Source organism: Pteropus alecto, unplaced genomic scaffold, assembly GCF_000325575.1.
Source record: "Pteropus alecto unplaced genomic scaffold, ASM32557v1 scaffold88, whole genome shotgun sequence".
NCBI classification, from domain to species: Eukaryota; Metazoa; Chordata; class Mammalia; order Chiroptera; family Pteropodidae; genus Pteropus; species Pteropus alecto.
The window spans coordinates 14,927,754-14,942,038 of NW_006494611.1; the positions used below are offsets into that span (position 1 = coordinate 14,927,754).

Sequence of the window (14,285 nt, forward strand, 5' to 3'; positions counted from 1 at the left end):
GTGATCAGTCCTTGTCATCTGGCTTAAGTTCTCCCACTCGCTGTCAAAATGGGGAACGAGTAGAACGCTACTCTAGAAAGGTGTTTGTTGGAGGCCTTCCTCCTGATATCGATGAAGGTACTATGCATTCATTAATGACTTTATAAAGGCCAGGTTTGTTCCTTGTGTAATCTGATCCTGCCTCTCCTCTCCAAAACAGCTTTAGGACATTCATATCTTAGTGTGCAGGAGATGAAAATATTCAATAGATGGAGCAGTAATAGATTGTATACTGCAGGTCTTTTGTTTATACATGTTTATACTTAGCAATCTCCCAACAGCTTTCCATTTCCTAGTTATTAATTTGAGGATAAATTTTAAAATAATAATGAAAGTTAATATTTATGAAACTTTTATTGTAAGCACATTATTGTGCTAAGTACTTTACATTACAGTATCTCATTTAATCCCCATAGCTATCCTATAGGACAGCAGTTCCCAATCTTTTGGCAGCGGGGACCGGTGGTCCTATGAGAATCTAATGCCTTATGATCTGAGGTGGAGATGAAGCAGTGATGCTAGCACTGGGAAGCTACAGATATTGATGAAACTTCTCTTGCTTGCCCTCTGCTCACCTCCTGCTATGTGGCCCGGTTCCTAACAGGCCACTGACTGGTACTGGTCCACGGCCTGAGAGTTGGGGACCCCTGCTATAAGGCATATCCTACTAACTACGTTTTATAGATGAGGAAACTAAGGTCAGAGAGAAACAATTTGCAGCTAACGGTGCAGTTGGAACTCAAAATTAGTCTAATTCCAGAGCTTTTGCTCATGACCATCAGACCATCTAATTTTTTAATATAGGTACTTACCAATGAAGAGCTCCCTCATTTTTAAAAGAATGAAGACTAATTAGAAATTTTCTTAATATTTTTGAGATACTACCAATCTAGAAATAAGTTTTTTTCTTATGCCTAAAGTCAGTTAGCAAGCACATAGTAGGTTGTCAATAAATATTTGTCGAATGAACAGGTGAAACAAAATTGTGACAGAGTTAAGGGGAAAAAACAACTCTAGTTCCAGTAGACCTTGGATCTGCTATAAAAATATTAAAACAGCATTGTTTTGCCAGCATTATTCTAGCTATGACATTTCTCATCGTTTATCATGATTTTTTTTTTCACAATGAGAAAAGAATAATCTCTAAAAATAGTTTTATTTTAGACTTACTACTTTAAAGTTGTACACAGCTGGAGACTCATTTTCCTCCAAACTATTCTTGTTACTAGTGTTAATTTCATCTATCGATTATATTTTTCTTTAAGACAAAGTTTTGATCATGTCTGAGAGAGTGGTAACTTAAGCCTGGGTAAGAGCCAAATTATAACTTGTTTTGAGTCAGAAGTCAGATGAAAAAGATAAATTTATTGAACTACAACTTTTGAGACAACTTTATAAGGTGTGTAGTATGATAAAAAGAGGCTTTTAACTTTTTCTTATCACCAAATAGAATTGCCTCCTGATTTTCCCTGCTCCTCACCAAAAGAATCATATCTATTTGTAAAAGAATCTTAGAGATATAATCTTAGTTTAATAATAATAATCTAAGGTAAATAATCTTAGAGATTTTAGAGATTATGTCGTGCAAATGAAAGCGTATTTTAAATATTTTGTGTACTTTTTGCCTTTTTTTAAACAAAACATTCCTATTTTTAGAATTTTCTTTATACTTGACAGAAAGGTCACCTTAGCTGATGTCAGATTTTTTTTCTTCCAAAATCTTTATATCAAGTTTATTGGCAGTGAGAGAAAATGAATTATAGTTAGAAACATAATTGAAAATGAATAACCATATGTACCTCCCAAATAATGGTATTTCAATTAGTAGGTTTGCCTTCTGTAAAACTGCTTTAGATAATAGTACTTAAAATATTTTTTGTATATAAAGACATGTTTTATGCTATTTCATTTGCAATATTTTTTTCTCTTTTGCTAAGATTCCTTCTTTGTTTTGTAGATGAGATCACAGCCAGCTTCCGCAGGTTTGGACCTCTAGTCGTAGACTGGCCTCACAAAGCTGAAAGCAAGTCGTATTTTCCTCCTAAAGGTAATACACTTAAAATGTTGCCACTATCTGCTCATAAATGTCTCCACTGCCTGCCTATTGGACAGCTAGTGCAATAGTTGAATAAAAGACAGCCTTTTAACTCTTGAAATAGCTGTGGACTTTTTTCCCCAATTAAAAAAAAAAATTTTAACGTTGATGATCTTTTTGTGCCTTACTGTTTTTACTTGGAGACTATTCCCTCAGGAACACACTAATTTCATGGCATATATTTTATTGACAGTGAGGTCCTGTGAGTCTGTTGTGAATGAGCCTTGTGCTAACTTTTCATTATTTGAGAGAAAGAATCTAGGGTTTTGAGGAATGTTAGCAATGGGAGAAGAAAAGTTATTTTGAGTCAAATTTTATTTGTATCCCATAGCTCTGTGGTTTTATAGATCTTATAAACCCCAAACTTGGAATACCTAGTGACTGACGAATGACATTATATGAAATTACTTTTATCCATGTCTGTATCTCAAGCATGTTGATTGTTGGAGAGCCAACTAGCAAACTTCACATAATCTTGCTTCCCTTATTTTTGGTAGTCTTTTTTGATTATTTAGGAGGGCACGAAAATATATTACTTGTTCACAGTTTGTCATTTCTGCAGAATCTAAGGATCTTTTCTAGTGATATTAACTCTGAGTATGTTCCTGAATTTATGTGGAAGAGTGTTTTAGATTAAAGAGGAAGTTTTCTTTTTATGTTTGTAGATATGTTTCAAGGATGTCTTTCATTCCTAAGGAATTGTTTTTTGATCTGTATTACTGTGTAACATCATTCACCCCTAGAAGATGGAGTCAAAAACTTGTCCTTTCTGTGCCTTTTACGAGAATCAAATTATAGCTTAACTCAGGAAAGGCAAGTGGCTTCCTTTTATGTTTGGTTTCTTTGTCGCCTATACTTCTCCCCGCTCTCTTTATACTCTATGAAAATAAGTTATTCATTAAATAGAGGGCTGTTTGTTTGCTTTTAACATTCTTTCATTAATTATCTCCAGGAGCTTTTAAAGTTAAAAAATTAAGTTTTATATTAATCAAAAAAGATAAAAATCATTTTAGCTTTTATCCTAAATCTACTTCTCTCAGATATAATCACTGGTTACATTTTATTTAAATATCCTTCTGATATCTCTTTATGAGTATATACATTTTCATGAATTTTAAATTTTGCATGAACAGGATCACACTATGCATGCTGTTTAATAACTTGCATTTCCCCCCAACAATATCAACACCTTTCTATAAGAAATCTACATTATTGTTAATGACCTTATTTTATTTAATCAGTCCTACTGATGATGGGCGTTTAAGTTGCTTCCAGTTTTTTTCTCTCATGGAAGATGCTTCAGTGAATATCTTTGTGCTTTCATCTTTTTGCTCTTTTAACATAAAAATTACCTCTTAGGGTGAATTTATAGAAGCAAGGTACATGTTTATATATATTGCCAAGCTGCCCTTAAGAAAGGTCATACACGTTTCATGTTCCCATTAATAGTGCCTGATTTACAAAACTCAGTTTTATCGAGGGTCTGGCTATATGACTCTTTTTCAATCTTTGCCAACCTAATGGTTAAAATTTGGGGACATTTTTTTCTCTTTACTGGCCATCTGAATTTATTTTACCTTTTTATATTAACATCTCATTTCTCTCTCAAATATATAATGGTTTAAGGCACAAGAAAGGATCCAGCTTTATTTTTCTAGGTAGCATGTCAGTTGTTTCAATAGTCATTTATTGACTATTGCATGTTCTCCTTATTGGTTTTGAATCAGAATTAAGTATTGATTGATCACTTGTGTTTCTCAGTGAAATGTAAAATTTCTCGAGAACTGCTACATGTTACTAAAAAGCAATTGAAATGTGACTAATTCAAATTGAGATATGCTGTAGTGTAAAATGCACACTGGATTTCAGAGACTTAGTTTTAAAATGGTAAAAGGTCTCAGTAATTTTGTTTACATATTAACATGATAATTTTTGGATATATTAGATTAAATAAAATATTAAAGTTAACCTCGCCTTTTTTTTTAACCTTTTTTAATGTAGATTTTGGAAATTTTTAAATTACATGTGTGACTCATATTTCCATTGGACAGCACTCCTTCAGAATGGGGATCAGCAAACTTCCTGTTTTTGTATGGCCCCCAAGCTACGGATGGTTTTTATATTTTTAAGAATTGTAAAAAAACACACACAAAACAGAATATGTCACAGAATATGTCACAGGCCCTCAGATCCCTTTGCAGAAGGTCTGTTGACTCTTGCTCATTTAGCTTCTGAGACATCCAGTGACAAAGGAGGCAGTTTATTTCAGAAGAAGTCGATATATTTGTAGACCTAACTAATTATTAAATTTTGTTCTTCTGTTGATTCAGATGCTTCCCTACAATTTTTACTCATCTATCTTTTAGTACTTAAAAAACTATCATACTCTCTTTTAAATCTTCTCTTTTCTAAGATAAATATTTTCACTTCTCTTAGTCATACCCTATGCCTAATGGCTTCTGGACCAGCATTCTCTTTGTCTTTCTTTTCTATATATATGTCCCATTTATAATATCCTAAATTCACTACTGAAAATTGAAGGAAGAATGTTTGGGTTGGTCTGAGCAGTACAGAGCTTAGCAGCTCTATAAACTCTATGGTTTTTGCTACCACTCCTATATAACAGCATAATAATACAGAAGTATATAACATTAGAGCTGGTTCCCTTATTTTACAACCAAGGTTAAATGTTGAGATGGACCAGTGAGAGCCAGGCTAAGAAGAGAATTTGGATCTCCTGATTCTGGTCCTCAGGCTTGCATCCTCAGAGAGCAGATTGCCTTTCTGGTGATTGGGGTCAAGGAGGAAGAATAATTATTATACTGTTGACTCCTGTTGTGTTTTGCTCTTAGCTAAATTCTGAAGATTGACCTATTTGGGGAGGACCTAAAGAAATGTGGTGTTATTCTGAAACTGAAGTTAACTTTTAGAATCCATGCCCATTGCTTTGAATGTTGGAAACATCTGGGTAGTTCACCCTAAACTATTTTGTGCCTTCTTAAGAATGCCCCCTTGTGCTATTTATACTTTTCCTTAAATTCCTTAGGTTTTAATTCAGGTTCATGCCTTCTTGGTAATGCCTCTCTTTTCTTTAGGTCACCTTAGGTTGGCCATTAGGTACAGTTTAGCCATACATTTTAGGCTTCCATATACGTAGAGAGGAAAACACAAACCATTCACTATGAAGTCCTTCAGCCTTTTTCTGAGAAGTGTATGCCTAATAAAATAAACAGAATCATTTATTCATCTGTCTATCTGTACAGATATGGAGTAGGGTTTGTCAAACCATCACCATTTCAATGGACTGTGGAGGGCTTAAAATCCACATAGACAAACAGTGGCCAGGCACATCACCTGTCCTCTAAGTGTTGTTGGGACAACTGAGTGGAAGGTGATGGAGGCTGGGCTCTCCCCAGCATGAGGACCACTGAGGCATTTGACTAACCATTTGAAGATAGGCAGAAACCTCTTGATCAGTTTGTCTGTGGGCCATAAGCAGGTAATTGGTTGGTGTTCTTCAGAGCACCACTGAGAACGTAGAAGGTTAGGAAGGTATGGCCATTAGATTGTGTGTCCTCATGATTTCTTTTCGATCTCATGAACTTACAGTCCTGTGGGAGAGATAAGAAAAATAGTCAGGGGTGGCTCATAGTGTAGTGTTAGCACATCTGCTTTATGTGCAGAAGGTCCTGGGTTCGTGCCTTAGGTGGAGCCACGAACCATACCCCAGGTGCACCAGACCTTGTGTGCGCCACGAGCTTGTGGGAGGAGATGCCCCGCCTTCAGAGATCCAGTTCTTAAGGGGAGCTGGCAACATCTGTAGGTCAGGGGTGGAAATGTGGAGGGGGAGTGGATTAAAGAGGGGAAAATTATTTAAAAAAAAAAAAGAAAAGAAAAATAGTCAAATGGTCACAAAATAAACACAATCGCAAACTGTGGTAGTTCTCTAAAGGAAGAATAGAGAATACAGTGAGAGACTTTAAAAGGGGGATATCAGCCTAGATTGGAGATATAGAGAGAGCTTCTCTGAGAAAATAGTAGTTAAGCAGACCTGGAAATTGAGAAATTGGCTAGAAAATGTAGGGAAGCAAGCTCCAAGCAGAGGAGTACCATATGGGAAGTACTGAGTATGAAAAGGGCTCGGTATTTTTGAACAAATGAAGGAAGTGTGGTTGGAATGCTATGAAGGAAGAGAAAATGATGAAGAAGTAGGATTTTTTTTCCTTCCCTAAATTAGTTCCCCAGAGAGAGTAGACATGAAGATATTTGTGTAATGTTTGTCTTTGAGGTAGAAGGAGAGTGGAGTTAGGTCCAGTAGAAATGTCAGTTTAAAATACTTTATAATAGCTATGGATACAGTTGAAGCAGTGCTACATTGTGTTTCCTGCATTTAGTTCTAGATGATTAAAAGAAGTCAAACTCTAATCAAAATATTGAGGAAAAGTTTCCTGAGATTGCATTCTCATGCATTTTAGTTCTGACACAGTAGAGCTGAAATTGTGAGTCCTGGAAAGAGAGCTTCTCCCAAATGTTAGGGCATGATTAGAATACTACTCAACAACATTATGTTTATAATAGCTTGGGCACAGGTAATTTGCAGATAGTTGTTGAAAAGGGGTGGCAAGAGAACAGAATAAATGCAAACAGAGGACTTTGGTCCTAGTACATATGATCATGCAACATTGGGAATATTGCTTCATCTAATATTTGTTGCATGTCAGTCTGTGGAAGAGTCTGTATTTTGCCTGTGGGTGATCTAGAGAAGGCACCATTCTTGTTGAGAAGGCTGCAGTTTTTCAGTGGAGACATGGAAATACAGATATGAAATATTTTGTAATGGTAAAAAGCATGGATTCTGGAAATAGACTCGCTGGGCTCCCCCACCTATTGACTATATGACCTTAGGCACATGCCGTTTAGCCTTTCTGTGCCTTAATTTCATCACCTGCAAAAGAAGGATAATAGTAGTACCTATTTCATAAAATTGCAGTGAAGATTAAAATGAGTAAATCTGTGTGGCATGCTTCAAACAGCCCCTGCATACAGTTGGTATTATGAAGAATTGTTATTTTTATTAAAATACAGATCAACTTATGGTTAATGACAAGTGAGTAAACCATTCCAGCTATCCAGAAGAAGAACAAATTACTGTGGACTGTGTAAGACCTTGGTCTTAAAAGCTAGGCAGGAAAAGAATAGGCAAAAATTTCAGAGGGCTGGAATTATGATAATTAGGATAGCTAACATTTACTGAGGACTCGTTGTGATCCAGCGTATATATAGGTTACTATTTTCTATGCTAAGTCTCATTTGATCTTCTCAACTCCACAGGTAGGTACCCTTGTTGTTCCAATTTTATAGAGGAAGAAACAGATTTAGAAGAGGGTAGTTTGTCCATGGTCATGTGTTAAATGATAGGACTGGGATTTGAGCCTAAACAGGCTGACCTTAGAGCCCAAGCTTCTTAAATATTTCACTACACTATTCTCATTCAGTTATAGCCCAGAGGTAGGCATGTTCAAGGCAGACTTTAATTAAGGCAGAGTTATGTGGTAGCCTTACTGCCAGGCCTAGGACTTGGGCTGGGTAACCAGTGATCAAGAGTACAGGCTCTGAGTAAGCCACCTAGGTTGAATTCCTGTGCCACTACTTGCCATACAGCAAGTATCTTTGGACTGATTATTAATCTTCATAAAGCTCTTTTTAAATCTCTTTTTAAATGGAAATAATAATAGTGTCTACTTTTGGTTTGTTATGAGGATTAAACAAGAAAATACACATTGAATACTTTCATAATGCCAAGATATCATTGAAGGCTTTTTTGGTTTTTGGTTTTTGTTTTTTTAGTAAGGGACAGTTTGGGCTTTTCTATTTGTTTTTGTTTGTTTCTTTTTTTTTTTTTGTCTTGGCAAGGTCAGTAAAACCATTTAGGAGTTTTCTGTAATCAAGCTCATAAGAAGTAATAAAGACCACAAAGACCAAAGAAATTAGCATTGAGATATTACTACAGTGAGGGGAGAAATGGACCAGTGGTTCTAAGGGATAGAATAGATCATGATGATTGTAGATTCAATGGCAGGATTGTGCTAAAATTTCTTCTACTGAATGGGAGAATCATTCAATAGAGAGAAAACCAGTTTGGTGTGGTAATGATTTGATTAAAGACATGTACAATTTGGTATATCTTTATCTCTGAGAGGAAATTCCTTATGAGCATTTGGAATTGTGGCTAGGGACTTTGGGAAAAGAGACTGACTAGAGGTCACATCCCTCAAGAGTCATCTTATAAAAAAGAGGGAGAAGAAAATGAGAAAACAATCAATAAATAAATTTTGTTAGGAACCAGAAGGAAGAAGAAAACATGACAGTGGAGATATGGATGAGTGAAGGACTGGGAGTATGTCTGTTGTTGTGGAGGCTAAAGAAAAGAAGCATCAAGAAAGAATAGTCAGAACCATCAGGTATTACAGGGTTACTGAGAAGTCCTTCATGGAATAGAGATGAGTGTGCGGCTCTCTTGTGAAGTAAATGATCACAGTAATTTCTGTTGTTAATCCAAGTCTAGGCCTTTATATTATAATAAAGTAGTAAGACCAGAACATGAGAATCTGGTTTGCATTGATCACGTGTCATTTTATAAGTAATAAGAATAATCCTGCCTTCCAGCAAAACCAACCATCATCATTTTTCTGTTTTCTTCCATTCTTTATATATATATAGGTCTAGATCTATAGATCTAGACCTAGATCTATATATTATTTGGGGGAGATGTAATAACAGCAGACATACAATTTTCTATTCTCCTACCTCTCATATTTCTACATAATTTTTACATTTTTAAAAAGGCTGTCTAACCTATAGTTGTACCATAATTTACTTTCTTGTTGGTCATTTAGTCTATTATAATAATACTTCTGTAAATATATCCTTGTATATGGTGTTTCTTTCATATTACTTTCTTGAGGATGAATTTTCAGAAGCTTAACCAGAATTAAAAGAAATGAAAATCTTAATGGCTCTGGATTTGCTATCGCATGGCTTCCAAAGCAGTTTTCTTTATGAAGTTCATGCTAATTTGGACATCTGCTACAATTTTTTTTTTTTTTGGTTAAGTTTCAAGTCAAATAAATGGTACACTGCAGTTGTGGACTTACCTTTTGGCCTGTATGTTTGGAAATAATGGACCCCTGCAGAGGCCAGGAACCACATTAGTATGAATCTTATACTTTTAAGTGTTTAAACCTTTTCCTCTTAGGTCTCATCTGTTGAATCTTGGGTGTTCTTTGATGTCATCTCCCATCATTCTCTCTCTGGCCACACTTTTTTGCTATTCCTTGAGGTCAGTTAAGTCTTCTTAGGGTCTTAGTACTTCTTTTTTCCTGACTTCCTTATCTAAAATAACTACCCCTCTATCCTCTTGCTCTCTATGCCTCTTACCCTTATTTTATTTTTCTTCAAACTGTTTTACATAACTTGAAAAAATTACATTTTTCTATTTATTTTCCAGATTGGAATGTAAGTTTTAATGAGAGTAGGATTTTTTTTTTGAACATTCAGTATTTTTATTTAATTTTTTTAGCATTTTATATACCTCTCCACCCTTTCTTTTAAGTTAGTGTGACAATTTCCATCATAAACTGTTTAAAAGAGAAGCTTTGGTCAAGAATGGAATTAAATAGCCAAAACAAAAACCAAACAAACAAAAACCCCAAACCAAAACGAAACCCAATCACTGCTGTTTTTTATAAAACCAACACTTTCACCAATTATAGTCAAACAAAAACACACAGACATTTTTGCGATATGTCTTCAGTGTTTTTTTTGTAGCTGGCTCTTTTCACCATTACGCAAATGGCAGAGCTGCCATCCTGCAGTTTGTCAGTCTGTCATGCTGGATCTGGGAGGCTCACTCAGCTTCACATTATCCGAAGTCCCTAGATAGACGACTCTAAGGTCTTGAAATACCAAATCGTCATGGCCTCATCGATGCCAGTAGTGCAAAATTTGAGACAGTCTTGCTTGTCCACATCATAAATAGATTCTTGAGTGCTGCTATTCTGGTGCATTGTCTCCAAGGCTGTATTATGGTCCTCAGTCCAGGCCCTCCCGTTGCCAGAGTGTTCCATGGCAGACACGTTCTGCCAAATTTTGGAATGTCTAGCTTGGAGACGGAAATCAAGCAGCTGCGGTCATCGTAGTTAAAGAGCACTGGGCAGCAGTCATGGCCAGCAGCTACAACGCTATTCTTCGAGACAAATGATACACTCAGAAGGGGCAGGAACTCTGTTTTCAGAATTGAGACCTGCATGCTTTTTAAGGCACTGGCAACAGACCTGGTGCTGTCATGGCTGGCCCAGGCCAGGCAGCTCCCACTGGCAGAGAAGCTGACCCCATGTACCCAGCCACCAGTGCCGCTGCCACCAAATTCTTGCTGTGCCAGGATGTGCTGGCTGGCTTTTCATCCACTTCTTTAATGTATGCAGAAAACTCTGCATTTGAAATCACATGATCTTGCTGCCAGCAAAACATTGTTGGGATGCCAATCCAAGCTGAGGACTGGAGCGAATTGGCTTTTTAATGTGCTTGCTTACCCACCAGTCATTTTTGAACTCAATGTAACAAACAAAATGAGTCATGCTCCACTTAGCACAGCAAATTTATTCTCCAGCAATGACCACTTGACAAAAGTGGCTGTGCAATTAGTTCTCAGGATTATCAGGATTGGTTCCCAGACACCATCTTTCTGACTCCAGACATAGGAATTGTGGTCGGCCTCACAAGTGACGATGCAGTCGGTCGCTCTTGGGATCCCAGTTGATACCGATGATGTGTCCATTCTGCTCCTTGAGTTCATGAGCTTTTACTCATGGCTTCCATTCTTACAGAGGTGGACTTCATGATTATTGGAACTAAAGGCAATCTGAGTACTATCCCTATTCCAGGCATGACAGGTGATTTGCTCTAGTAAAAATTGATGCAGGGACATTATTCTTAGTGTTTTCAAAGAGTTGAAAGCTGGGATCAGGCAGTCTGGTCGGGCTTGGAGCAGAGAATTCGCGGACTCTGGTCAGTCAATGAGAACAGGCTCCAGCCAAGAGTAGGGATTTTTATGTTTTGTTCACCGCTATATACCCAGTACATTGCATACCTGCCTCAGTGACTGGCCCTCAGATATTTGTTAAATGAATGAATTTTATCTTTGCAAATGATGAGTTCATTACTTGCTGAAAGAATAGAGTCCATCAAATATTAGACCCAGAAAGTTCCTTAAAGATTATCTCAACCCAATTTAAACTAAGACACAATAGAGGTGAAGTGTCTTTTCTTAAGAGCTCACAGCTTTTGTAATATTTTACCTGGTAAATTGTAAAAGAAGTTGTTTTTATTTGTTTTACTAGTGTGTATCATTTGTGGGAAATGAAGATAGGTTTAAACTATATGATATATGATATAATATGATAAATTATGCCATTATTTACAAGACTATATTTTATATAGAAATTAGCATCTTAAGCTATATGACTCATGGTACACTTTCATGGCTATTTCAAATTGAAAGTGGTCCTTGGCTTTATCCTGAACTCTTCTATTCAGTTATTCATACTCACATAGCTGTGGTACTTCCAAGAGCTGGTTTAAAATGAGGTTGTAGGTCTGAGCTGTACTTTAGCTGTAGTTTAAGCATGGAATTTTGCGTCTTGAGTGATGCCACACCATTTCTGGACATGAGGGCACTGCTTTGTAGTTGAGTTTTTTGACTACAAGGATAGGAGGTTCTCTTGTGCCACCTCAAATTTGGGATGTAGTTATATGTGACAAGGAAAGCCCAAAAATAGGAGCTATGATAGAACCAGGTGTCATGAGACTGTGCTAGGGGACGGCAGGCTCCAGGGATTTGAACAGTAGGAGCTGTTAATTCTTTATTGTAATGCTACACCATTATTATGACTCAGCTCTTCTCTGCATATGTGCTCCTCTCTGTTTGTGCTTCCAGTGGGCCAATTGTTTTCATATTTCTATCTGAATTCCAGAGAGAGGGAATCTGATTGGCCAGTTCATCTTTTAATACCTAGCTATGACATAGGCCATCTTAATGATAGTGGCCCTTTAACCCTTGACTGCTTAATAAAAAAAAGGAAAAGAAAACAGCTTAATTCTGCTTCCTCGAATATGGGGCTATGAATGTGGCAGCTAGGAAGATAAATTGGGCATGATAAGCTCCTATGATGTTAGATATGTTTAGCATAACCTCTTTCATTGCCTCCTGGGAGAATAGCCCACATACAAAGTTGCAGTCAATAGAGGTACAAAAAAATGTCTACCCACTCTGAGCCTTCTGTTCATGGTTATGTACTAAGCAGTTGCTCTTGATACTGCCAGTAGTCTTACCTTTTGTGGTGGGGCTAGGGCCAAGGAGAGGAATTGGCATCTCCTGAGCAGAAAGCACAGCTGCACTACCGCTGTTGGCAGAGACTTCTGGGGCAAAGGCAAGGATAGCAGCCAGCTGCAGATGTTGGACGGGAGATTGGCCATGTGGCTCTGAAAATGTATTCAGAAGTCAGCAATGCTGGCAGTGGAATGGAGGAGGCTGTCATCCTCAGCCCTCTTGGGCAGCCAGCTTCAATTCTGGCAGTCCAGGAGCACAGTATCTAGACAGACGGTAACAATAATAGGCATGCATATATATGCAAAAGTGATCCATGCCTTGTGCTCTGATGATTCCCACCCATCTTGAGTAAACTGTGTACTTCTGAGTGGCTATTTCTACTAGTGATCATATATTTCCAGGCTGGCTTGACTGCTGGTCCTTGTCACCTAGGTCATGCAGTTGTGGAAGTTTATGCAATACCAGCATGGTTCGTGAATCTGGCACAAGCTAGGCCATGCGGGATCAGATCAACTTTGAGCCAACCAGCTAAGGAGATACTGTTTGAAGAACAGGAAAGAGGTATCTACTTTAAGTGGACAAAAATAGGTCATTGTGAAGCTGCAATGGGCTGGATTTAGGCATCTGTTTCTTTTTCCTTCAGTTTGTCTAAATCTGGCTTTTGAAAGGAAAGTTTTCAAACTTCAAATTTTTTTCCCTTGTAGCATAACTTGAATGGAAATAAGTCAGTGTTGTTTTAGGCCCAGATTCCAAGTTTTTCCACCTTTTGAGTTACATAAACCGATCAAGTAGGGAAGCTAAAAGATTTAGTCAGTAGTTAACCTTTTGCAGTTTGTAAGCTTTTGAGTAATACTTTGACCCACTCCCTTTGAATGCAGGTTTATAGTACACATACTCTTCAGTGAATCCTATATTTTCATATTTAATCAACTGAAATTTTCATTCTCAGGAAAGATTTTCTTGTAAAAACATGGGAACTGCACTGCAGAGCCACAAGAGTGGCTTCTTGTTTTGTCCTATTTTGACAGGTGGAGCAGCATCCTATTGTTGCTTTTAAAAGCTTAGCATACCCTCAGTTTAAATTGTTTTATTACTTGTCTCATCTACATTGTTTTGAAAATGAACTATAAAAGTCAGTCTTCGATTTCAAAGCATTTATGGTTTGAGGGACTGTATAAAAAGGAGTAGCCAGTAGGAATTTGCAGGGCACAGGACAAAGCCTGAGCAGCCACATAAACATCAGAGACATCTTGTAACCTGTCCCAGAAATACCTGTTATGCTATGCCCAGGCAGAGGTGCTAGAAAGGGAGAGAAGCCAAAACCATCTCTGATGAGAACTTTCTCTGCAAGGGAGTAGATTTCAGGAAGTGAAATGGAAGGTGCAAATTTGGCAGGCTGCGGCAGAGAGAATGTTTTAGAAGAGGATGTAGCTTGGAACAGGACTTGCTGACAGGAATTGGATAGGGCTAAGGCTATGAGCAAGGGAGACCAAGAAGATATGTCAGTTGAGAGAGTTAGAAGTGGGAAGCTGACTGAGAGGATCTGGTGCAAAGTTTTGAAAGCTGGGAGCAAAGACTTGGGTTGTCTTTCAAAACAGAATGGATAGCTTTAGTCTTGAGAAGGGGAAACAGTGGCACAGAGAAAACTCATTGATAGTAGCATTAAGAACTCATTAGAGGTTTATTAAAGTGCAAGGAGAAAGAGAAATTAGATTGTCAAAATTCAGGCAATGTACAAGCAAGGCTAAAGTGTCACGTGTAGGG

The 14,285-nt window shown here is 37.4% G+C and overlaps 1 protein-coding gene and 1 pseudogene across 1 annotated transcript in view; one reads left to right on the plus strand and one right to left on the minus strand.

Moving 5' to 3' along the window:
• Positions 1–14,285, plus strand: part of CPEB3 (cytoplasmic polyadenylation element binding protein 3) — a 167,772-nt gene that overhangs the window by 97,080 nt on the left and 56,407 nt on the right. Inside the window, exons 5-6 of the mRNA XM_015599851.2 lie at positions 1–117; positions 1,997–2,086. Coding sequence (XP_015455337.1) covers positions 1–117; positions 1,997–2,086 — 207 coding nt within the window. The remainder of the gene's footprint in view (positions 118–1,996; positions 2,087–14,285) is intronic.
• LOC102895817 lies at positions 10,051–11,080 on the minus strand (annotated as a pseudogene).